The 25,837-nt window shown below is 41.4% G+C and overlaps 1 protein-coding gene across 6 annotated transcripts; it reads left to right on the top strand.

Moving 5' to 3' along the window:
- Positions 1 to 565: 565 nt before the first annotated feature.
- On the top strand, positions 566 to 25,000 carry tent5c (terminal nucleotidyltransferase 5C). Of its 6 annotated transcripts, none has more exons than XM_078232677.1 (3): positions 566 to 890; positions 10,487 to 10,587; positions 22,995 to 25,000. In XM_078232677.1, exon 3 carries the CDS (start codon positions 23,019 to 23,021, stop codon positions 24,171 to 24,173), a length of 1,155 nt encoding a protein of 384 aa, XP_078088803.1. In that variant the 5' UTR covers positions 566 to 890; positions 10,487 to 10,587; positions 22,995 to 23,018; the 3' UTR covers positions 24,174 to 25,000. The 6 variants fall into 6 exon arrangements, with proteins under 6 accessions (XP_078088803.1, XP_078088808.1, XP_078088807.1 ...); XM_078232681.1 differs by lacking the exon at positions 566 to 890 and adding an exon at positions 1,121 to 1,215; XM_078232679.1 differs by lacking the exon at positions 566 to 890 and adding an exon at positions 1,167 to 1,304.
- The last annotated feature ends 837 nt before the right edge of the window (positions 25,001 to 25,837 follow it).

Below are 25,837 nucleotides of genomic sequence, written 5' to 3'. Positions count from 1 at the left end.
GTGAACCAGATGGGTTTTTATGACAATCGACAATTGTTTCATGGTCATCAATGGACTTTTAATTCTAGATTTTTATTGAATTCAAATTTCACCATCTGCCATGGTGGGATTCAAACCCTGGTCCAGAGCCTGGGTGCCAGAGTGTAGCGACTAGGCGATTTTCACAGTAACTTCATTGCAGTGTGAATGTAAGCCTACTTCTGACTAATAGATAAACTTCACTGGATTACTAGTCCAGCGACAATACCACTACACCCCCCCTCCCCCCCCCCCCCCCCCCCAATTCTTATCAAGAATGCTGTTGGATTCGCCATGAATTTTCTCAAAAGTCTGCTGGAAGTAACTTCAACTGGAAGAGGGGATAATTCCAATGGAGTTGGGGTGAGGGGAGAAAGGGGAAGCCGAGGGGTTGAGGAGAATATTAAAGCCAGTGGGCTGGACAGAGTGGTTCGTTCCCCCACTGCAGTAAAGTACTGGGCGTGGAACTGCTGCTGTTTGCTTGTAGCGACAGCAGAGGGGGCTTTGTCACCAGCTTCAGACCCACAAGGTTTGGCTGCCAGCCCGCGGGTCTGACGATTCCGTCTCCATGGGAATAACATTTACGTACGGATCACGGAGAGGGTTTGGGAGCTGTGATCCCATTTATACAGACTGACTCGGAGAGACGGATCATATTTATTAGCTGGAGCGAGAGACGCAAGGAAGAGGCTGACACCAGGTCCTGACAAAGTGACCCAAGAAGGGATCTCACGGGGAGCTGAACCCAGGACATTTTCTTTGTAAATTCTGAGACGAACATCATGTTTTATTTCACTTGCGAAGCTTTGGCCGCGACTTTCTAAAACAGCCAAGAAGTTTTGGTCAGCAATTCCATTGCACTATTTGTAGGGGTGAGTAACACCGTAAAAGCTAGTTGCATCTCCGTGTGTGAGCTGCAGGCAGTGCCATTCAACCTGCTGATTCAGCGAATACTATTTTTAAACAGTGACAGATAAGGGCAATAGCACCTAATTTATACATGGGGCGCCCGTATCTATATATATATAAAATGAATATGCTTAAATAAGGTAAGGTACATTAACAACTTCCACGTGAATTACTAACTATATTCTTTTATTGCTTTGCGGTTTTGGAAAGCACGTGTGTGTATTTTAAAAAGAGTTAGCATCTATTTTAGCTCGACACAATTACCAGGAGATGTCTCTCAACTAAAATGTAAGTTATGACATTGGGAGGAGACGAAAAGATGAGACAGATTCAGTTGCAGCGCCTGTCATTTTACTTTCTGACACATTGCGTGAAAGGTATATATTATATTAACATTATTATCTACTGGCAAGGAAAGGGGCTTTAATCCGAAGTGAAAGTTTTGTGTTTATTAAACTGAATTATGTAAAGCTGATATCAAATTGTAGGGAGTAGTTTGAAAGCGTGTTTTACAAAGATGTGAAGCAGTGCGCTCTTAGCAAGATGCTAAGCTGATTAGACCGTGTGTACAGTTATCAGGGTTATCACTGTATGGAGCATGGGCATGAGGGCGAACGCGATAAAACTTAAAACGCCGCTTTCAGGCATTTCTGATGTGCAAACTGGCATCTGGTGACAGATTTACTTCAAAGAACACATCGTCCCGCAAAATACTGGCAACGAAATCAAAATGAAAGAACAAGTCGGAGCTCTGTTCCTGCTTCTGTACCTTGAGCCCGTCCCCGTTTAAAATAGTACATGACGCACGTGTGATATGGGAATGTAACAGTAATCTCACACAGCAATCCTGGAGTTAGTTTGGTTCTCGTACGAAGATGATAAGGGAACTTGGGCTCGTGTGTGCACAAAGCACTAAGGGAGGACCGAAGAGCAAATAATAATAATTATAAACTCACTGTGCAAAGGGGGTGGGGGCAGCTGGTTAGACTCTATATTTTGGTTCAGCGCTCATTGTGAATGATGCATATATATATATATATATATGTGTGTGTGCTTTATATATATATATGTATATATATTCGAGGAATTGTCACCCAATAATTATGGTGCCTCGCCTGCTCCTTAAAAAAACTACCTCCCTCTGTGCAAAGAAAGTCCAGAAATCCGCGCACAATTACGTTAAACAGTAAAATCGAGGAAAATGTAAATCTTCAATCCCTATCAAAGGGGCTCTGTAGTCTTGCTAATTCTCTTGAGACACACGAAGGCTGAATGTACTTTTGTAGGATCTGTGTGTACAGTATTAAATGTAAAAAAGATATTTGAAAAAGGCAAGGTTCTTTACAAATCTGATTAGCGAGGCGAGAACATTTTGTAACGGTAGATGAACTTGGGACGGCTAAAAAAAACTTTTTAAAACCTCTTGAAGCGGCGGAGGGTGAGCGCAGCCTGGTGGGGAAAGAGAGTACTACAAAGAATAGGAAATACTTTCTCGACCAGGAAGCAGCCACAGCGAACGTGCGACCACAGACTGTGGTCAACTTTACACCATCAGTCAGCTAGTCCCTCATCTGCACCGACCAGTCATTAAAAAAAACAGACACGGGGGAGAAACGCGTGGAGAGTGGCTGAGCTGTTTTACAATAGTGAAGACCCAATTGTCTTGGGACATTCAAGGCATGTGCACGTTTGAGAAGGTACTGTACCGGAGCAAACAACCCTCACACACCGTGCTTTGTTTTATAACGCTCCCCGCAAAGCACCTGGAGACGTTTCATCACTTTGAAGGCGCTATATAAATGTAAGTTGTTGTTTCTGACAAAAGTCCACCTGGTCTCTCATAATTCATCCAGAGGGACGATTATAGTATGTCTTTGATTCCTGTTTCACGGGTGATTTGATTAACTGCGTCCAATACTCTTTTCTGGAGTTAGATTAATAATAAATTCAATCTCTGTACGAAGAGGAATTTCCTGATTTCACACCTAAAATTACATTTGATGGGGTTGTACCTGTTTACTCCCACATGCAAATGTAAAGTGATTTTCGGATCAGCGTTTTTTATATGCATTCCAATTTTATAATTCTATATGATCGCATTTAAGACCTCGATTTTAGGTGGGAAAGCCTCGATTTCTTTTAGAACTCACATCTCCCCGCATTGTGGTTCAGGCTGGGAGTTCAGCCCTGCACTGTCTCAGGGTCTGATTATCTTCATTGTGGGTCAGATCTGGTTACAGCACTAAAGCTGGGGCTTTAAGATACTGTTGGACCTATTCTGATCTCCGCATTGTCCTAGATTATGTTGATTGCTGTTGACTTGTTTAACGTGGAGCCTATTAACACTCGAAAGCTCTTTCAGCTTCACCCTTGGATACCTGAACACCTTTCCAGACACGAGTTATGCGTGCCAATCAGCTATCCTCCCCGCCTGTTCTGCTTTGAACATTCTCTGCATCACTTTTCAATCGGCCATTAGATGCTACCCACCTCGGTATTTTGGCCTTAAAAACATATGCAATAGGAGAAGGAGCAGGCCATTCGGCCCTTCGTGCCTGTTCCACCATTCAATATGATCATGGCCAATCCTCTATCTCAACGCCATACTCCCTTTCTCCCATGCTCCTTCATGCCTTTCTAGTCTGGAAATCCATATATTTCTTTCTTAGGTACATTCAACTTATCTCTAAACAGCTTCTGCGAATTCTTTTGCCCGTTTTAGCCTGGTTCCACTTTTTTTCAATTTCTAAATGCAGGTTCCTTGTGCAAATGAGATAACAATTGTGGTTTCCACACCAGATACACTACCATTGTAACGTTCTGGTCGGTCAGCTAAGCAGCAAAGACGAGGCCAGTTGACTTATAGGCGGATCTGGATGAAGCTGGCTGCTTCAGTCACCTCTCGCTCTGAAGCACACTACCTGGTATTTCCTTCAAAGAGGTGGACTAACCCCTCCCCACGCAGTAGCTCGTTGTTTCCTACTCCAGCCAATTTCTTGTCCATTCCAAGGGGGTTACCCCCGCTCAGCCCCAGTTTTAACTTTCTGCATGAAAGTTTAGTTTAAAAAAAGTATTTTGGAAATCAAGGGGTCATCGTCCGTGTGGGCAGTATTGGACAATGACAGGCTCTTCCCCCTCCCAAGCCCATCCCGATTGGAGGCAAGGATCACTCAATTCCATCATTCCAAATTTTCAACTGACTTTCCAGAATCCAATCTAAAATTGGCAGTGTAAATTGAGGGCTGGAGCCGGAGGGGGCATTTCCCTTCAATAAATAAACGGATGGACATTGCAACTGGATGGATTCGGACAGTGGGGCTGACCCATTGAAATGCTTGAATTTATTTCCTGGTCCAGGTTTGTGGAGGGCGGGACGGGACGGGGGTCTTCCATGCCTACTGTGTTCTTGGAGGATAACATTAACCGCAATTCTGGATAAATCTCTCGTTTTTCCTGTTTCCCCCTTTTGCACAAACTTGGACAAGTCCGGCTCTCTCCTGGCTCTGGTTGGTCATTTCCCGTTGTAAACTTTGGTCCGATTTATTTTCAGTTCAGGTACAGCACTGTCCTTCTAATGAGGTCTGGACGTTATTTTGGAACTAAATGTTGAAAGCACACTTTAAAAACGCTCCATTGGGTATTGGAACAAGTAAATTCTTCAGTTCCATTAACACTACGCGTGGGTAATTCCGATCAAGGGGGAAAAAGTTAGTCCCATGTTTTTCCCTCCCTTTCCCCCTCCCCATTTCTTTCTTCTTTCCCCCTCCTCTTCATGGCTTATACACATATACATCCAAGTCCCTCTGCTCCTCCTTATTTTAGAAGAGTGGCACAGTGGTTAGCACTGCTGCTGCCTCATAGCTTTCCCCCTGGTCTTGCAGAATCTCACTAGCTGTTCTGTCTGGAGACAATACACATCTCTTTAACCTGTGTTGAATGCTCCCTCCACCCACATTGTCTGTACCTTTAAGACCTGGCTGGCTGTAGAGATTCGCATTCTAATTAGAATTCTGTAACTTGATTTCTGTGTCTGTGCACTGTTTGAGAGCAGATATCCACTCCATCTGACGAAGGAGCAGTGCTCCGAAAGCTTATGGTATTTGCTACCAAATAAACCTGTTGGACTTTAACCTGGTGTTGTGAGACTTCTTACTGTGCTGCCTCATAGTACCAGGGACCCCGGTTCAATTCCGGCCTCGGGTCAACGTCTGCACATTCTCCCAGTGTCTGTGTGGGTTTCCTCCAGGTGCTCCAGTTTCCTCCCACAGTCCAAAAGACATACTGGTTAGGTGCATTGACCATGCTAAATTCTCCCTCAGTGTACCCAAACAGGCGCCAGAGTGGCGACTGGGGGATTTTCACAGTAACTTCATTGTAGTGTTCATGTAAGCCTACTTGTGACACTAATAAATAAACTTTAATTTTATGTTGTCTGCCCATGTTTTTCCTACCAAAATGCATCACCTCACACTTCTTCCACACTGAACTTCATCTGCCACCTATCTGCATACTTTAACAACTTGTCTGTGCCCTTCTGAAGGGCTATATATCGTCCTCCTCACAGTTTACAGTACTTCCAAGTTTCCTATCATCTGCAAATTTTGAATTTGTTCCCTGCACACCAAGATCTTAAGTTGAGCTAATTTTGTGCTTTCTGGATGAGAACTAAAGTTTAATTTTAAAAGAAATGAACTATCCAGCTGAATCTCCCCCAATATGTTATAGAGTCATACAGCACGGAAACAAGCCCTTTGGCCCAACTGCCGACCATGGTTCTAAACATTATCTGAGCAAGTTATTCAAAAAGACAAGTATATCGGTGCATTAACGTGATCAATAAAATACAAAAACAAAATGCTGGAGAAATTCAACAGGTCTGACAGCATCTGAGCTCTGACGAAGGACCATCTTGACTCAAAACGTTGGCTCTATTCTCTCTCCACAGATGCTGTCAGACCTGCTGAATTTCTCCAGTATTTTCTGTTTTTGTTTCAGATTCCAGCATTCGCAGCATTTTGCCTTGATCAATAAAATATATTTATATTGCATGTTAAACCTCTTTGTGATCAACGCATTCTCATGTCATTAATGTTTTCATGAAGTAAGTGGTGTAATTATGAATTCTAACTGATTATAGGGTAGTATCTACCCGTTCCCATATAAAGGGTTGCCAAAACCCCAGAATGGCCCAGGATTTAAAGATTATTGTCCTGGACATCTCAGGAGAAGAACATTAGGAAAGATTTAAAAATGTATTTTCATTTCCTTGGACTACTTTGGTCATCATAAACGTTTGAGCTTGAAAAGGATGGTTCAATAATCAACTTATTTGGTGATACATTCCAGGTGATTTGGGAAGACGGAGCGCTGGGAAGATGGACATGTTAGCCATCAATGTCAGCAGAAACATAATATGGTATAGGAGGAGGCGAGAGGTTATGTGATTAAAACCTCCTGGGATACATTAAAAGTTGGCAACCCTACCATTTCACACAAAGATACTCAACAGTGCACACACATAATTGGAAACATTCCTGCACCCATGTAAATGGAATTATAGTTTGTATTGTCACTTCAATATCTTTGTTAACAAGTCTTCAGCAGTATATCAGAGTTGAGGCAGAGCAGGGAGACTAATAGCTCTGTCATCCCTCAGAGACAGAGAGGGATCTGAAGCTGATAGTTTTTCAATAGAGTTGGTCAGAGGCCTCGGTGAAATTGATTTGTTTGCTTTCCACAAGTTAGCAGCTTGACAATGACTTACTTCTAAATTCTTATTTAATCAATTTGCTTTTTATAAAAAGGTACATTTATGTCTCCTACTTAGCTGAAATAATCAGCAAAGACATCATCCCTCGCTTCCCCTACCAGCATTCCAAAGGGACTGCTCAACAGAATGCTCCACTCGTCTCTCACTCGCAATACCTCATCCCCATCCCCAGGCAATCATAAGAGATGTAACATCTGCCCACTTACCTCCTCTCTCCTCTATGTCCAAGGCCACAAACACTCCTTCCAAGTGAAGCAGCGATTTATTCACATTGGGTTTTCCTGGAGCAGACTGGTGAATTACTGGATTTTTTTGTGCTGATCATCAAGTTGAAGTTGCCACATACATTGAAGAACTAGTCTATTCTACATTCGGGCTGGAATTTTACTGCCCCACTCGCCACAGGAATCGGAGCGGGCAAGGGACGGACAATGGGAATGCCTGTTGACCTCAGGCAGGATTTTATGGTTTTGGGACGAGCGAGGCCACAAAATCCTGCCCTAGATGTCCAACTTTGAACCAACAGCAAACAGGAAATAGTGAAGTATGTCCTTTGAGACCTTGGTCTTCATCTGCGATGTCTCAGATTGAGCAATTTCCATTCCATGGTGATATCTGATTTCGATGCCAGATTCACCATCATGGAAGCGCTCCGTCCAGAGAACAGCTGAAGGCAACTTGTAGCAGCCCAGTGATTGCTTCTTCAGTGATGAATGAAAGCAAACTGAGAATGTGGTTAAAGTGCTGCGCTTTATTTATAGAATTTGGGCTTTCTCTGCGAGTAGTGTTGACCTGTTGACACTATAAATTGGTGATGAACTAGTAGATTTCTCTTAGAACAATTTCAGCGCAATGTAGAATATTTTCCAGTCTTTATGGTCAGCATCTGACCAGAAGTCGTCTTTTTGATTCAACCAAATGTCTTGCATCTCTGAAAGCACGCACGCACTGGACAATCCTGTGGATGTTTCGGCAGGCATGCTGCTTTGGCAATGTTGCTCCTCCACTAGTTTCTTGATGCCTATCAGATTTAGGGTCAAGATCTTCTACAGAAGTGGAGTACACTATATCCCTACATGACCCAGTCATCCTCAACGCAACGAGTGTCTATTTTCATCGTCCACAGATGACGCTCAAGTTTCTCAGAGAGATTCCTTTATGAATGCCGGTTTGACATCGAGACGTTTTTGGACCTTCATGCCCTGGGAGAGTCAAAGGGGAAATTGATTTTGATATTTAGCTTTGAAATAAAAGGTCGATGGTTAGTCAGCTGTCAGCGTTTGCACAAAACTTTTGTTACATTCACAGCCTGCCTGTCCCTCTGCCTAATGATGACATAGTCGATTAAATGCCAACGTGTGGAATGGGGATGCGTCCAAGGCATCTTGTTGTGAGTAGTGAGGCAGGAAACCTCCTTGGAGCTCATGCTCAGCAAGAGTACAACTGTCAGCACAACTTTTTCCCATGCCTGTGATCTGCACTAATTCTTGGATTGACGTCTCCATTAATGACTTTAACACCATAGCAAACAATGAGTGGAGGTCAGCAAGAATTTATCCTTAACTTGGTCAGGATTGGTCATGGTAGGAGCATACAAAATACCTTGCCATACAGTCGGATGATCATCAACACCCTTGGGTAGGCAAGGTAATTTACTGACAAGATGACAGCAATGTCCACACCAGCATTGCTCTGCTCTTCTTTTCCTCAGCCATTTTCCAAATGCACATCTAACCTGCAATGAGTTCTTTGAATGGACCCTCCTCAGGTAGACGAATCTCACTGGAGACAGTGATCCGAACAGACATTGTACATAGCTAGCTCTCTATCGAGAAGAGCAGCTCTTCTCAGGTCTGTCGGCTATGATGTTGCCATGGGGATGTGCAATCTCTGTGACCTTTATTTTTGGAGATTGAGTTACCTCCACCGCGGTGGTCAGATCACTATCAGCTACAGTCTGCTGGCCAGAGTAGGTGAAGCAGACAATGTTTAGGGCACCTTTATTAGCCTCTTCCATGTACGAGGGAGGTAAACTGTATGGTCCTGAAAAGGGCTGCTCACTTGCTCAGGGGGCTGCTGAGTTCCACTCCTGCTTCCTCCAGTGAAAAATAATCCCTATAGCCTGAGTCACCTGTGTGCAGATTCATGGCTACAGCTCCCAGTGAACCCACAGCTGCTACTTACGTCACTCACCCACTGCCACAGATTGACAAATAGAGGACAGCTGATAGAAAGATGATGAGCACGATTTGTGCATGAATTGAATCATAGAATCATTTGGCCCATCGACAACAATCCCACCCAGGCCCGTTCCTTGTAACCCCATGTTTTTACTCTGCTAATCCCCCTGACACTAATGGGCAAATTAGCATGGCAAATCAACCTAACCCACGACCTCACTCTCTGTTTCTAGTCTATCTTGGTCCAATGACAAGATGTGTCTCGGTGGCTGGAGATAGATCTGGATGCAGTGGGTGATCAGGATGTCTTTTATGTCTTGTCATGCTCCAGACTTTCCATGATATGGTGCTAAACCACCTTCAAGAGCGTTGGACCAAGAACAGTCTCATCCACCCAGTCCACTGAAATCAGTTTCTGCATGCAGAGATAGACAATCCCTCAGCTGTCGAGGGTAGGAGCCCTTTACCCCATTGGGGTACGGCCACTGTTGCATGCTAACAGTTACCTGTTGGATGCATGGAGGGTGAACATAAGAAATGGGAGGCCATATGGCTCCAACATTCAGTATGTTGGATCCTCTACTGCCTCAACTCCATTTTCTGCCCTATCCCCACGTACCCTCCATAACATCCAAGAGAATCAGAGGATTATAGTTTAATCTATTTTTTTAAGAAGGGAATGATAAGGATTTTAGCAGCATCAGAGCAGATAGGATTGAAGGTCAGCAGCAGTGTTGCTTGGTTGGGGAGGGGGGGTGGTAAATAATGGTCTTTGTAATGAATGAAGTGTAGGATTAAAAGCTCAGCTCAAGGTCAAACAGAATACCAAGATTGTGAATGATCTGATTCAGCCTGACAGATTGGCTGGGTGGGGTGGAATTTAATCAATAGTCATTCTGGGACTAGTATAATATTTCTGGGAACTACTTGATCTACAACTCAAGAAACCTTTAGCACATTCTGATATTTGTATTCAATTTCAGATAGTCTAGCATTTGCTTAAAAAAAATGGAGGAAAAGGCTGGTAGCAATAATGTATTGTCTACAGATCTATTTAATCTGATTTGTCAATATATGAATGCCATCTAACAGCCAACAATACCGTACCAGGTTTTATTTTCGTTAAACGTGAATCCTTATCCTTTTGTGGTACTCCATGTCATTGTGGGTGTTGATCACATAACAAAATTACTCACAATTTTGCAGTTCCATTTAGTTAGGCTACAAGGATAATTGACATGGGAAACACAAATAATTGCATTCTGGTGGACATTAAATATTCCATGGCCCTAATCAAAGAAGGCCTTATTCAAAGTTCTCAGTGTCTGCGCTGACATACTTCCCGCAAGCAATCCCACCAAAAAAGAAATTAACTGGTCAATCATCCATTTCGGGTTTTTTTGGGGACGTTGCTGCCACATTTATCTACCTGATGAAAGTAGTGAATTGGTTACAACGTGCTTTGAGGTCTCCTGAGGACTTGACATGGCACCATGCAAGTACAAGCTCTTTCTGCCTTAGATTTCATCTTCATGCAATGTTGTTAACCAGGACTGTTTTGTACCATCAGCAAATCTAGAATTTCTGTTTTTTAATCCCCTTCATTTAGATCATTTGTTGTGGATTGTAGGAAGTGGAGATCTAAGGACTGATTCCAGACTGAAGCAAGGTGTGACCAGTCACAAGTTATAAGCACACACTCACGTAAAGGTATGTGGTCAGTTAGGTATACTTGTAAGCAGCCATCTTTCACATCAGATGCTAAACTGAAGCCCCATCTGTTTTCTCTGGGGGATGCAAAAGTCACTGGCACTATTTGAAGAAGGGCAGGGTTGCTCTCCGAGTTTCCTGGCTGACATTTACCCCTCAACCTATGCCTAGCAGGTGACCTGGCCAATTATTTAATTGCTATTTGTGGGACATTACTGTGCACAAATTGGCTGTATCCTATTTCTTAGAGTTTCCTATAAAGCATCAGTGAATACTTCAAGAAGCATTTCCTTGGCTTTAAAACTGTTCGGGAATGACCTGAGGTTGTGAAAGGTGCCACCAAAATTTAAATATTTCCTTTCTCATCTTTATTTGTGACCGTGCATATTGAAATCCCATCTGTGCACAATAAATCTACTTTCACATTGCTGGTGAGAGTCATTCAGTGTACCAGTCTCCATGCAACTGCTGAAACTGGATTCCTGCAAGCAATGCATGTGACTGGCCACACAAATGATTGCAGTTATTGGATCATCCGCTATGTGCATTTACACAATGCTGCATTATGAAACCATTACAAGGGAATTACACTCCATCTGGGACAGCAAGTTTACTGGAGCCAAGCAAACTAGGAGCTGCAAGGACAATATATTAAAATACGAGTCCTTTTAACTGCCAGTCTTAAACCTGTTGGACTTTAACCTCGTGTCGTGAGACTTCTTACTGTGCTTACCCCAGTCAACGCCGGCATCTCCACATCAGTCTTAAATCTTTAGGGTTGTTCCGAGCTACATAAGTCTCAGGCAGTGTATCCCAGATCCTAACCGCTGGCTGCTTTAAAAACTTTGCATCTTAAAGACTGACATATTTGGAAAGAATGTCACGAAGAATATAAACACAACTTTAGTCACATCAAAATGTTAACTTTCAGTCCATCCACTCACTACATCACGGTGTCGCTTCTCAATTGGAATTCAATTTGAATCATGTTATTCGCACTTTTTGTCGCTTCTCTTCTTTTCCCTTCCAAGTTTATTCCCTCTCCTCTGAAAAGCACTGTCACCTGGTGGGATTCCTCACCCAAGAGCCATTATTTGTGTGAGAATTCAGACATCTATAGGCATTTTACATTTAGTGCTCCTGTAGTTCAGCTGTTGGCAAATCTACAACCATGTACCAACTCCTTGAAGTCACATGGAAAAACAAGTTCCATTAGCCCTGAAAAATTGAATGGCCTACTCCTGTCCTACATTTGGTATTCCTAGTAATCGTAATGCGGGAAGGAAACCAAATCTTTTCAAAATATATCTGAGTATTGCCATGGCTTTTTAAAAAAATGCTACTTTATTTGCCCTTGCAAAGATTTACTAATGATTGTCTGTGCAACTGTTTAGCCTAGCCAGACCATTTACTGTACAGCAAGAACTAGTCCTATAGTAGTGGTAGCGATAGTAGCACATTTGGAAAATCATAATCAAGCAGATTCAGCATGGCTTCATGAAAGGCAATTCGTGTCTGACTAATTTATTGGAGTTTTTTTTGAGGAAGTCTCAACCAGAGTGGATAGAGGGGAACCAGTAGATGTGTTATATTTCGACTTCCAGAAGGCGTTTGACAAGGTACCCCACAAAAGATTAAGTTATAAGAGCGCATGATATTGGAGGTAGTATATTGGCATGGATAGAGAATTGGCTAATGGGCTGGAAACAGCATGTGGGGATAAGGGTTTCTACTTCAGGTTGGCGACCTGTAACCAGTGGGATTTCATACGGATCAGCGCTGGGGTCACAACTGTTTACAATATATTTTAATGACCTGGAGGAAGGAAGTGAATGTAGTCAGATTTGTAGATGACAACAAGAATACGCGGAAAAGCAAGTTGCGAGAGGGATACAGTTTACAAAGAGATATTGATAGGTTAAGCAAGTGGCCACTTATGGTCTTATGATTTTATTCATCTCACTATTTGCCACATCTGCAAGTTTGGTATCATGAGCAACATTTGAAATTTTATTATGTATTCTGACTAACCCAGGCACTTATATTAAAACAGTGGTCCTATCTGGATCCCATCCTCGCACCAATCTTTTCTCCTGGGCTAATGTTTCTGAAGTGTTCCCCACTGACTGTTCTGTAGTTTATTCTTGCACTGTTTTTTGAACAACAATGTAACATCTCTAGTCCTCTCGCATCAACTATTTACTGCATAGATAGCTGATCCACGGTGAGTGGTCCTGTTGAAATGCTATTTCATAAAACTTCAGTGTAATTCTCAGTATCACAATTAAATAAATCAGCATCCTATTGAATGGTGGAGCAGGCTAGATGGGCCAAACGGCCTACTCCTGTTCCTATTTCTTATGGTCTTATAGAAACACAGTTAGGATTGGTAGGTTTGTTTCCTAAAGGGCATTATTGAAACAGTTGTATTTCTAATATTACTCTAACAGTGTCATAGAATCCCCACAGTACTGAAGGAGACCATTTGGCCCATCAAATCTGCACTGAATCTCTGACAGAGCATCTTACCAGGCCTCACCCCTGCAACCCCCACGCATTTACCCTGCTAATCCCCCAAACCTACACACCTTGGGACAGCAAGGAGTAATTTAGCATGGCCAATCAACCTAACTTGTGCATCTTGGCAGTGTGGGAGGAAACCCACGCAGACACGGGGAGAATGTCTGTGTGGAGTTTGCACATTCACGCAAGGCCAGAATTGAACCCAGGTCTCTGGTGCTAAGAGGCAGCAGGGCTAACCACTGTGCAACCGTGCAATTTTCTGGTGCCAGTTTTACAATGATCAAAGATGTTCAATTTAATTTCTTTGAGGGTACTAGCCCAGTACCATAACCACTGCACAACCATACCCATGCACTTTGTGTGTGCCATATCACAGCTGTTTATTGAAAGAAAGATAGATAGTTTATTTATTTGTCACAAGTAAGGCTTACATTAACACTGCAATGAGGTTACTGTGAAATTTCCCTAATCGTCACACTCCGGTGCCTGTTTGGGTCAATGCACCTAACTAGCATATCTTTCAGACTGTGGGAGGAAACCAGAGCACCCGGAGGAAACCCACGCAGACATGGGGAGAACGTGCAAACTCCACACAAACAGTGACCCAAGCCGGGAATCGAACCTGGGTCCCTGGCGCTGTGAATAAGAAGATAGCTGACTTTATGAAAATGAAATTGAAATTGTGAGTCAGAGATTTTGGCTGAAATCCTACCACCTTGCCCCCTCCAGCCCCTGCCCCCAGAATCGGGGCGGGCAAGGTTCCCAGAACAGAAATCTCCATTGGCCTCGGGCAGGATTTTATGATCTCACCCAAACGAGGCCTTAAATCCTGCCAGATATATCTAAATATAAAGAACAAAGAACAAAGAACAATACAGCACAGGAACAGGCCCTTCGGCCCTCCAAGCCCGTGCCGCTCCCTGGTCCAAACTAGACCACTCTTTTGTATCCCTCCATTCCCACTCCGCTCATATGGCTATCTAGATAAGTCTTAAACGTTCCCAGTGTGTCCGCCTCCACCACCTTGCCTGGCAACGCATTCCAGGCCCCCACCACCCTCTGTGTAAAATATGTCTTTCTGATATCTGTGTTAAACCTCCCCCCCTTCACCTTGAACCTATGACCCCTCGTGAACTAACTCCAATCTATCATGCTTAACTCATAAAACAATGTAATACCTGCATTAAATGAAATCTTCTATTAATTTCAGTAGGAGCTTATCCAGTTGTAGTGAGAAACCATTTAACTTTCATACAAGGAAACCATTTGGAATGGAGAGATTATGTGTTGGATAAGAATAGTTTACCTGAAATAAATCAGACTGGGACGGATTACATTGCTCACTTGGGCTATATACATAGTGATGGTGAATGTAACATGAGTGATTTATGCCAATGTTTCCTGACACGTATTCTATTTATAGGAGACAGTTAAAGAACACAATGGCCTTCAAATGCTTTATTTCATAGAGAGAAAGGCAATCTGGTGGACAGAGAGGGTCGACGATTCACAGAAAGGCTAAGCAAAGGGGACAGGAAGAATTGAAGAGATTGTTGCAGAAAGGGAGACATAAATTTGTCGTCTTATTTTTGTTAATGAGCAAAGTCACTGAAATCAATTAACAGTCTAAAAACACATCAACCAAGTAAATAATCTCAAGGACGGTGGTGACCTAATAAACAACTTCACAAGCGAGACTAACTCATGGATTACAAAGTCAAGAGTACATTACGGTCAGCCTCACCAGTATTAATAATTTATATCACACTAATATTTATGATATATTCCATCTCTAACGCTTACAAACACCCAAGCACCTTATGAAAAGTGGAAATATAATAATCGCTGTTTTTGTAGCTGATGAACTCAGTTGAAACTGGTTTATGATGTCGCTGTGATGTCATAGCTGTGGAAAATTGTTATTCCTCCTGTTAACTTTCTTTGAGTGTTATAACCAGGGTAACTTTAATCATTCAGGGTATGGAGTTCCCAACTCTTTAAGATGTATGAGAGCTATGAGTGCCTCAATGGCCACAGTTCTCACTTCTCCAAGCAGTAATGTAATCATTTATCGAAACAGGTCAGTTTGAGATCCATTCTTCTCCAGCAGTTACCACTGATGAGCCAATGTGATTGATTTAAAAAAAAAATACTACTTAAAAAGTTTCCTTTATTATAGATATGAAATAGCAACATTAGAAATACATTTGTTTTTTTAAAACGGGGCATTTTTATATGTGCATTGATTCATCTATATCTTTCCAAAGGGCATAACCAAAATAATGTTAAACATTGTTCACAAGACACTACCAGCATGTAAATCAAAAATGTGGCCTTTGAGGAACAAAAGAGGGTGATACCTGCTTAGAGGCAAAGGGCAACGCTAGAATGATTACTTTGGGCAGATGAGTGGCAGAAATGGGACCTTGGGCAGCATTATTATAGGCATCCAGGACAAAAGCTGGAAGTTATGCTGAATCTTTATAATGTTCTGATATAGAGTTTTGTTTCCAGTTCTGGTCCCCAGACTTTGGGAAGAATGTGAAAGTCCTTGAGAGAGTGCAGAGGAGATTTGCCAGAATACATCAGGGATGGGGGGGATTTAGCTACAAGGGTAGGTTGGAGAAGCAGGGGTTGTTCTCCTAGAGGTTGAGGGGAGATTTGATAGAGATGTACAAGGTTATGGCTGGTTTAGATAAGGTGGACAAGGAGAAGTTAGCTGATGGTACACAAACTAGGGGACACCAATTTAAGCCTTTAGATGAGAGATAAATGGGGGAATGTGAGGAAGAATCTTTGCACACAATGAATGGAAATGACCTGGAACTCACTGCTCATAATCAATTGGATGGGCAGTTGAAGCAATAACTTCAACTTGAAGGGCTATTGGGATAAAATGGGGAAATGGGACTGACTGCTCTGCAGAGAGCTGGCATTGGCCTGATGTACCAAATGGTGTCCTTCTGCACTGTAATGACTCTTCAGCTGAAGTAGGTGAGCCATACAGGAGTCCAATGTTCAATTCCTAATGTTTGCTTAATTGGCTGATTGTCACAGGGACGAGAATAGGGGAATACTAACATTGAAAATCTTGTGTACATTGCCCTATTTTACCATTTTGATTCTCAATGCTGGGCGGACATAAAACTGGGAGTGTTTCAGATCCAATTTTTAGACCCATTCTCAGGCGCCCCCATACGCACCCTGCCTGCAAAAATATCAGTGATTCCGAATCGTGCTGCACAAACCTGTGGGCGGGGCTTAATGCGCCCAAAACCCTGCAGCTCTGATCAGCGCCTCCAACTGCGCATGCGCAGAAAAAAACCGATAGAATACTGCTCCCCTGCCACATCCCTCCTGGGCCGGATAATGCCTCCCACTGGCCCCCACAGACATTGCGCCCCCCCCCATACATTACTGACCTCCTGATCCCCCAAGCCTCCCACCACACAGACCGATCGTGGGCCCCTCCCCCCCCCCCCCCCCCACTGATCTCAAACAGAGTGACAGTGGACCCCCCTTCCCTTCCCCCCCCCCACCCCACCCCACCGGTCTCAAGCAGAGAGCAGTCGGACCCCCCCTTCCCCCCTCACTGATCTCAGGCAGAGTGGCAGTGGACCCCCCCTTCTCCCTCACTGATCTTAATTTGGTGCAACGAACTTCAGGGCATTCTTGGGTCATGAAAGATGTTATATAAGTGCAAGTCCTTTCTTTTATAACAAACAGTGGAATGTGCCTCATAGGTCAATGAAAATTGATGTGACTAGTAAAAGTACTTAATCTCTGTCTGGCCACTGTGCAACATAGGTCAACTGAATCACTGATATGCTGCTGTATTCAGCATGCTACTGCAAGTTATTGGCAGAGGGAATCCCATATGAATACGCTCTGGTACACACTTGGCATCATAAACCCTGTTGAATAATTCATACTGATCTGTTACTGGCTTGGTGTTGCACCTTTTGGGGTATTTTTTGTAGAACACATTGTGCAGGTACTACAGCGGATTTGACTGATACCAGGCAGAGGAGACAAGTTGAACTTGTGTCCAAAGGGAAATAACCCTCAGAACATCAAAATGATTTATATGACATTTAAAAAGGAGAATTAGGTTCCCTGTCTCTTTTAATATCTTTCAGAAAAAAACATGTAATATTTGTTAAATAGAGAAACCCTGGGCCAGGAGTCTGATTTGCTTAGCAGAGAACAAACCTGCTATGTGTTGTAAATATTTTTTAGAATGATTTTCCAGCCAAAGTTCATTTATTCTGTTGTAAGTAAATTAATTAATGTTCCACATTTGTTATGGAGAAGCAATATTAAAGGGCCTCAGTGTCTTGTTCCACAGGTCCAGTATCGTTTATCTGAAACCTCTCGGCCAATTACACTTTGGTATTCAGATATTTTTGGTTTTCAGATCTACCATGTATGGTAGGCCTAGACTTATATTACAATAAACTAAGGCCTAAACTTATATTTAGGAAACTAAGTCCAGGCTAGCGATAGTCTACAAATATTAGGTTGTTTCTTCTTTTGCCATCTCTCACATACCCTATTTTCTACTGTTATTACTTATTACACCTGTAATAATATTAACATAAAATTAATTGCATAGCGATTCAGAGAAAAGACTGGGCTTTGAATGTGTTCAGTCTTTGGATAGTTAAGGATTTTTGACCTGTAGCTATCATAAAAGATAGCAATTAATTTCCATTTCTTAAAATAACCATTAAAATGAATAATGAGGAAGACTTGCACTATTTTATTGGTCAAGTAGAATGTTAAAATTCTTTACTTCAAAATTAAGTGCCAGGCCAATGTCTGTGCCATGGGATTGGTAAACGTTATACACTCATGAAGGTGGTGTCAGCTCAACCGGGGTCTGAAGATCAACTATTTCTCCAAAAGGGGTTGTTATTCCCCAAATAGGGAGTTACTCCTCACCTTAGCTGGTTGCAGTGGGTTTAACAGTGAGCATATGGTTGTTGCTTTTTCTAATGACCTACAAAGGAGACATTGGATTGCCCCCTGCGCCATCAACTGGATGAGTTTTTTTTTTAAATTGGCCCTTTTTTTATAAAAGGGGTACCCAACAAACAAAGTGACAGCCATAAACAAAGGAAGGAAGAACATTTCCAGAACTAAACGATCAGTATTGCTACCATTGTCTACTAAACATTCCAACCTCTCTCTCTCTCTCTCTCTGGGGTCACTTGGGTGTGGAAAAGCTGGTGAAGGAGACAACAGGAGAATCACGCCCACTTCCTACCCCTCATCCCCATCCCTAACTCGGTCTTCTTGACTTGCCTCCCACCCCAAACGCTGGGTGGTCAAAGACCATGAGAGTTTTAGACTGAGGTAGAGCCAATAGCAGAGTAGCGCTGTTAAATGATTGAAAAAGAGGTTGTGACCTTTCACACTCAACAAAAAAATAAAATACAGGCTCATCTAGGTCACACAAGTGACCTCTGGAGTACAGCCTAACACAATAAATGGGGAGGGGAGGATAAAACTTTGTACAAATATATTTTTTAAATCAATGTGCTTTTTAAAGGGAGCATATTAAATATACGCAAAGACAAACTTATTTTTGATAAACGAGTAACATGAACCTTACGGTATTTTTGTTGCAAATCACTTGATGCATTTCAATGCCTTTTATTGCATTTTCTAATTTATTGGACAAAGTGCCTCTTTAAATACCATTCTTCTTGTTGCGTACTCACCATAACAAGATGGACTTGGATAACGACCTGAATAATGACACTTCCCTTAGTTGTCAGTGTAATGCCAGCCCAAAGCTAAAGGCTCCCAGAATATCGAACCCACCGCTGTCATTTCAACCTCTCCCAACAGCACGTGAACTGACAGCAAATCAGGAGGGCCGTTCGGATTAATCCCGATTAACTGGATCCTTTGCAACGAAATAGTGCGAACAAAGAAATAAAGCGCGTGAATAGTGTTTAGTTCAGGACACACACGAAAAACACACAACGCAACCAGAGCAGAACCACTTTCTGTTGAGGATGGCTCTTGCTAGTCTACACTGCAGGTGTGTTTTAAGCGGTGGAGAGGTACAGCGATGGGTTGTCTGTGAAATGGTGTGAAATCTATAAATTGCAGTCAGGAAGGCAGGCAAGCTACTCACTGGACTGTAGCATTTGATGTGTGTGCGCGGAAATGTGGGTCCTGCTAGCATTTCACCTTTGCTTCGCTCCTGTTGTTCTAGTTAAATACGTTTAGCAGGAGCTGAAATGTATTGCTTTCTCATCTCTTCTGCCCACCGTGGGGTTTTTGCAAGACATTCTTTCAGTTATTCCGTTGTCTTGTTAGTTGACAAACCTTACTTGGGTAATAGAGTAGTCTAAGTAACTTTTAAAGGCGCAACATTAATAGATGGTGTTTTCAACCACATGTTCTTTAAAAAAAGTATCATTTTCTCCCCCCCCCCCAAAAAAAAAATCAATTAAGGGGTGCGTTTTGTTCCTTTGGAAAGTAAAAGTTAAATTAATTGGTTTTAGATATTTGTTTCAAGTGAATCTCAATGAGTTCAAAGTATTTTGTGGCAATTTCATGAGCAGTATTATCATGTTCAACTTTATTTCTTTGGAGAGGGTTATCAGATATACTTTTATTTAAAACATTGAATGAATTAGATTGTAGCATCCCTATAATTGTGTAATGTGCTAGTTAAACATTTTTTAATGAAGCTGCATATGAATATTTGTTGCTTAACTGTTATTTTCCCCTTCAACTTACTGGTGAATGGGTTAGCAATGTGGGCAACATAGCTAAATCGTGTCTGTGCGAAATCACTAATTTAGATAACTGCTTGGGGTTTCAGGCTTTCAAATTCATTTTGGTATGTAAGGTACTTTAGGTTATGTAAAACTAACATTTAGGAAGGAGCTGGCCATTTCACCAATAATATACTTTTGAATCATTTCTGAATTGCTTGAATGAGTCGCATAGTTTTTCAGAAGAATGTGATTGTAGTCAACAAATCGTGCATCTAAGTTAGTGTAAAAATGTGAAAATTAAATGCTGTTTAGATGTTACATGCTAAATTGACATTTGATTTAGTTATTTGAGTGCTTTAATATAGAGGTGTGTGCTGCAATACTGATTATGTAAAAAATTGGGTTTTGCAAAACTAGCAATTAGTATTTTAGGAGTTTAATGAAACCCAGTAGGGGTTTTGTAAAACCTAGTTGTTTGTCTTGTTAATCCTCTTCTGATATGAAAGTTGTGGGCCTGGAGGATGGCTAATATAACGCCCCAGTTCAAAAAGGATTTATTAGTCTCTATCCATTGTGGGTTAATTTATAATCCATGATCCAAAATCAAATAGTAAGCATTTAGAAATGCATGAGGTAATCAAAATGTGGAGATGTCGGTGTTGGACTGGGGTAAACACAGTAAGGAGTCTAACAACACCAGGTTCAGAAAAATTCCAGAATTTATGTACTTTTTACTCTAGGAGTGGATGTAGGTGAACACCTCAATTTGCTGTTTTATCCTGGTTGGACTTTAACCTGGTGTTGTTAGACTCCTTACTGAGGTAATCAAAGACAGCTAAAATAGATTGTTTAAAAGGCAAGTAATATTTGATAGATGAGAGCTTTTGACAGGATAGGTAAAATGGTGGATGTATTGGGGGTAAAAATGTTCAAAGTGCCCCTCTGCACACAGCACTTTGTGTTTGAATAAGGAAGCTCCGATGCAAAGAAGCACCCTCTTTTGGAAAAGGCATGAAAAAAGCTCTCTTTTTGATTTGTAAATCAGGGGAGAGTGCCAGTTGATGTGGATTTCTGGGAAGATGTTCCATAACATTTAACAAGAAACTTTGTTAGGAAATTTGGGTGTATGGTACGATGACTGAACTTGCATGGTTGGATGCATGTAAGGTGGATTACAGGTAGCTGAGTTTTAGATTGGAAAAGGGTTGCAATTGATGTTTTCCTAAGTTCCAGAATTGGTCTACTTTTTACTCTAGGAGTGGATGTAGATGAACACAAGGAGCAGCACCTCAATTTGCTGACTACACCACAGCAGGTGGCTTGGCAAACAGTGAAAAAGGCTGTGAAAGATTTTAGAAATAACAAAGGCAAGGTAGTAGATGCATTTGAGTTCATTTTGGATGAAAATTGGACAGTTAAGATGCTGAGTTAGAAGGCTGAGCAGTGACCAAGAGCCCCAATACGTAATATCCTAAAATTGGGACTGTGGGTAGATGAAGCTTTTAATTTTTAATCAAAACAGCATTTTTTAATGAAGAGACACCTACTATAAAGAAAATAAATTTAATCTTGTCCTTGGTTAGATTATAGTTGGAATAAGCTTAAATTTTTAAGAATGTTATGAAAATAACACCATATAGGTTTATCAATGTATCAATGATGCTAGGAATAGAAATGGTTGCGATGAAGGACATGTCATACTTGAATTGTTTTCACTGAAGCAGTGAATGCAAACAGGAGACGTAGAATTTAAAGACCAATGTAAAGTTTTGGCATGATGTTGGGCAGCCACTAAGGGGTCATCAATTTAAAACTCCACATGCAGTGGGGCTAGAGTTGGCTTGGAACAAGGGATTTTTTTGCCAGAGTAGTTGATGCAAGGATCACTGCATTTTTCAGGGAAAGCTGGAAAAATATATGAAGCAGAGATGGGTACGGGGCTGCTGGGAGAGAGAGTTAACAGTGTAATTAGTCTGGGAAAGCACCAACAAAGTCTGAAGCATTTATCAAGTTCAATCTGTTCAATTTTTAAAAGAAAAACCAAATGCTAAAAGTTTTATTAAAATATATTCAGAAAATCACTAGGATTCTGTGAAAACAGATGCAAAATATGCTAGGAGCTCCAAAGGATCACTTGGCTCAGTCGCTATTAGCCAGAGCAATTTGATCTAATCTAACTGCACTAATCTGCACGGTTCAGTTTGTAAGATTGGAATATCTGGGAAATGGGCTTCTACAACGATTTAACCTCAGGAGTTCCGAGTTGCATTCAAAGTGCTTTTGTCTCTGTCAGTGATCTCTGATCATTTATTGCTGTTTGTGGGTGCCTGCTTTGCTTACATTAGCTGCCTCACTTTCTACATTATGATATTGACTATTCTTCAAAAGTAATTCTTTGTAGGGTGCATGGTATGTCCTGAAGTTGTGAAAATTTCTATCTATATGTTAATCGTTTTTAATTCAACTTTTATGTTTGCTTGATCCCATAAATTACAGGATATATTGTCTTGCTGAAGAGCATTTTGCGAAACTCAGAGGTTGATCGTGGCCTATTCAACAAAATAATGCTTTCGCGTATGCCATTGCATTTATTTTGCAGCAATCAATTAGTTTTTTTGACCTGCTGTAGAAGAACTATTGTCAAGCTAACCTGACATGAACTTGAGTGACCTTATTAGTTATTTGCTGTGTCCATACTATGCTATGTAATAAATTAACTTTATCTCGTAAACATGAGAATCAGCTGATTTGGCAACAGTTAAGTAGACTGATTCCAGTGGCTGGTTCCCGTTTAATCTTGGTGCAACTGTCTTGTTAAAAACCTGATTACCCCATTATGATTTTGTTATACCATGCCAAAAGTGAAGTTTTCATCTGTTACATAATATAATGTTATTTATGGGCAGCAAATACAAAAATGAACTTTTTAGCATGAAAATTTCCAACCTCTTAACTTGTAGTTTCAAGGCTTAATGCCAGACAAACTGTTTAAACATGTTAGTGACCCTTTTTCAATCTTCAGGGGTGAATTTTGGGACATTATTTCCCCTCCTGCTTTAGCAACAATCCCTTTCCAAAAAGGTTATTATTTTAAGTGTGAAAGTAGATGTGGTGTAATGTATTTATTTCTGTTTTTTTTTCCAGCTGATTGAAGTCCAAAGACTCAATATGGCAGAAAGTAAAGCCACTAGTGTGCTGAGCTGGGATCAAGTGAGCAGTTTGAATGATGTCCTTACTGAGGTTGTCCTCATTCACGGTCGTGGAAATTTTCCAACATTAGAGGTCAGACTGAAAGATGTGGTTAAGACTGTAAGGACCAGGCTCTTTGAAAGTGGAATTCTAGTACGAGATGTCCGTCTTAATGGGTCAGCAGCCAGCCATGTCCTAGTAAAGAATAATGGCTTAAACTACAAAGATTTGGACTTAATTTTTGGGGTTGACCTACCAGGGGAAACGGAATTCCAATTGGTAAAAGATGTGGTGCTGGGTTGTCTGTTAGAGTTTCTTCCAGAAGGAGTCAACAAGGACAAAATCACACCCCTTACACTCAAGGAGGTCTATGTGCAGAAAATGGTGAAAGTATGCACAGATACAGACCGTTGGAGCTTGATCTCCCTCTCCAACAATAACGGAAAGAATGTGGAACTGAAATTTGTGGACTCGCTGCGCCGGCAGTTTGAGTTCAGCGTTGACTCCTTCCAGATCATCTTGGATTCGCTCTTATTTTATTATGATTACTCTGAGAACCCGATGAGTGAGCATTTCCACCCAACAGTGATTGGGGAAAGTGTATATGGGGACTTTGAGGAAGCATTAGGTCACCTCAGGAATACGTTAATAGCAACCAAGACTCCAGAGGAAATCCGTGGAGGAGGACTGTTGAAATATTGCAATCTTCTGGTGAGAGAATTCAAGCCAGCCAGTGAAGAAGTAATCAAATCCTTAGAGCGGTACATGTGCTCCCGTTTCTTCATCGACTTCCCAGACATCACTGAACAGCAGAGAAAGTTGGAAGTCTACCTCCAGAACCACTTCATCGGGGAGGAGAAAAGCAAATATGATTACCTGATGATCTTGAGAAATGTTGTGAATGAGAGCACTGTTTGTCTGATGGGACATGAAAGACGCCAAACTCTCAACCTAATTAGCCTCTTGGCCCTCAGGGTGCTGGCAGAGCAAAACATCATCCCCAATGTTACCAATGTCACTTGCTATTACCAGCCTGCTCCATATGTCAGTGATGCAAACTTTAGCAACTACTATGTAGCGCACACTACCACCTCATACCAACAATCGTATCCTACTTGGCTTCCCTGCAACTAATGAGTAATGCTATGTTCACAGTTGACTTGTGTGCAGACTGACGCAGCTCAGCTCATCTTAATGGCTTCCTTCATTCACATTGGCTGAGAAGGGAGCAAACCCTATGGCTGTTGTACATGTTGCATGTATTAAACTGCAATGAGAATACAAGGATAATATGCACACATTAATTTTTGCTATAGGAAAATATCCAAAAAAGTCACTATGATGGGTGGAAGATAAATTTGGGAAGGGAGACTCAACACTAGCAAGAGTCCTGATAGTACACTGTGTCATATTGTTCTGGAAATGTAACTTTCACTTTCTATAAAGGGATATCTATCCTCCTTGCACTGCGTGCTAGGAACTAATTTGTTAATTTTAGAGTGAAAATGCAAATACAAGTTTAGAAAATAATTTGGCATTAAAGAAATAAACAATTATCCAATGGTGACAGTTGTAAATGCAATGTAGGGGATGCACAGTGATTGTTTTAACTCTTTTTGAACGTGAGACCACAAACCTAGACACCTGTAGTTTATAGCTCTCATTTCAGTTAAAATGCTAAGTAGTTCCTGTTGTGACTTATTGGGGGCTGGGCAGTGGTGGTGGGCAGGAAGAAGAAAGATATTTGATGTATAAAGCTGCAAAGATCCAGTGCACAACTACAAATCAAAGTGTATAGATAGGCAAGCCATTATTGCGGTTGACTCATTATTTGTATGTAACCATGATGGGCCATCAGTGTACTAAGAAATGAGAATGGGTAATCTGAAATTTCTACTTCCTGAATGAATGGTCATTAATTGACATTCGAAGGTAAATAAAACTTAAAGAAAGTTCTTTGTTGTAAAAACATTTTAGAAGAAAAAAAATTGCGAACTCTTGCGTTCCCTTTATTTTGTATAAAATCTAATCCTGCTTGAGCTGAGAGAGAACTTAAAGATTTGTTATACTCTCTCCCAAGGTAGCTCATGTTAATGAATTCTGTGCAGCCTCTTCTAGAGTGAACTGCAATGTTGAATTACTTTGGTGCAGAAAATTATGCTAATTCTTTTGTTGCTTCTGCACCATACTAGTGGAGGACAAATGGTCTTTGTGGCTGCTTGGATCAGCCTTTTAAATGTAAACCACATTCCCAGACAATGGAAGTTTCAGTATGCTGAAATCATTGTGCTGTTAAAACCCAGCTTTACTGGGCTAGGGAAAGATACCAAGTCTAAATGTCAGTTCTTAATCTGTGTCCTTTACCACGCCAGTACACAAACTGGAGTAAGAGTAGATAAAAATGTAGTTTGAACTTCCTGGATTCTAAAGTCAGCCATTGTGTGGCAAGCTGGCTGTCATAAACGTGGTCCTTGGTCCAAAACAAAAATGTGAATTTTTGTGGAGTTTCAGGCGCAGAGGAACTTTCCTGTAAGAGGTTTTACAATCTTGTTGAGCTAGTGCCTAAAACTAGCCCAGTTGTGTCAAATGTCCTTTGTCATGGGTGAGTTCAGGTATTAAAAGTACATTCAAGAAGGGAAGATGTAACTTGATGGAAATTTTATTCACATTTTGCTCTGGACCAGATATGCATTCTTGTTTAGATTGATTGCAATTTGTGATTTGTTAGCACTCCGCCATTGCAACAGAATGAAGAACATTTCCTGAAACCTTTCAAATGGGCATGGAAGCTTACTTGT

This window comes from Mustelus asterias, chromosome 17 (genome assembly GCF_964213995.1).
Source record: "Mustelus asterias chromosome 17, sMusAst1.hap1.1, whole genome shotgun sequence".
Taxonomy (NCBI): domain Eukaryota; kingdom Metazoa; phylum Chordata; class Chondrichthyes; order Carcharhiniformes; family Triakidae; genus Mustelus; species Mustelus asterias.
The sequence above is the reverse complement of the archived record's forward strand: the minus strand, read 5'-3'. Positions and strand labels throughout refer to the sequence as shown.

What these genes read in the sequence shown, in the direction of transcription:
- tent5c (XM_078232677.1), top strand. Translation starts at nt 23,019, where the DNA reads ATGGCAGAAAGTAAAGCCACTAGTGTGCTGAGCTGGGATCAAGTGAGC.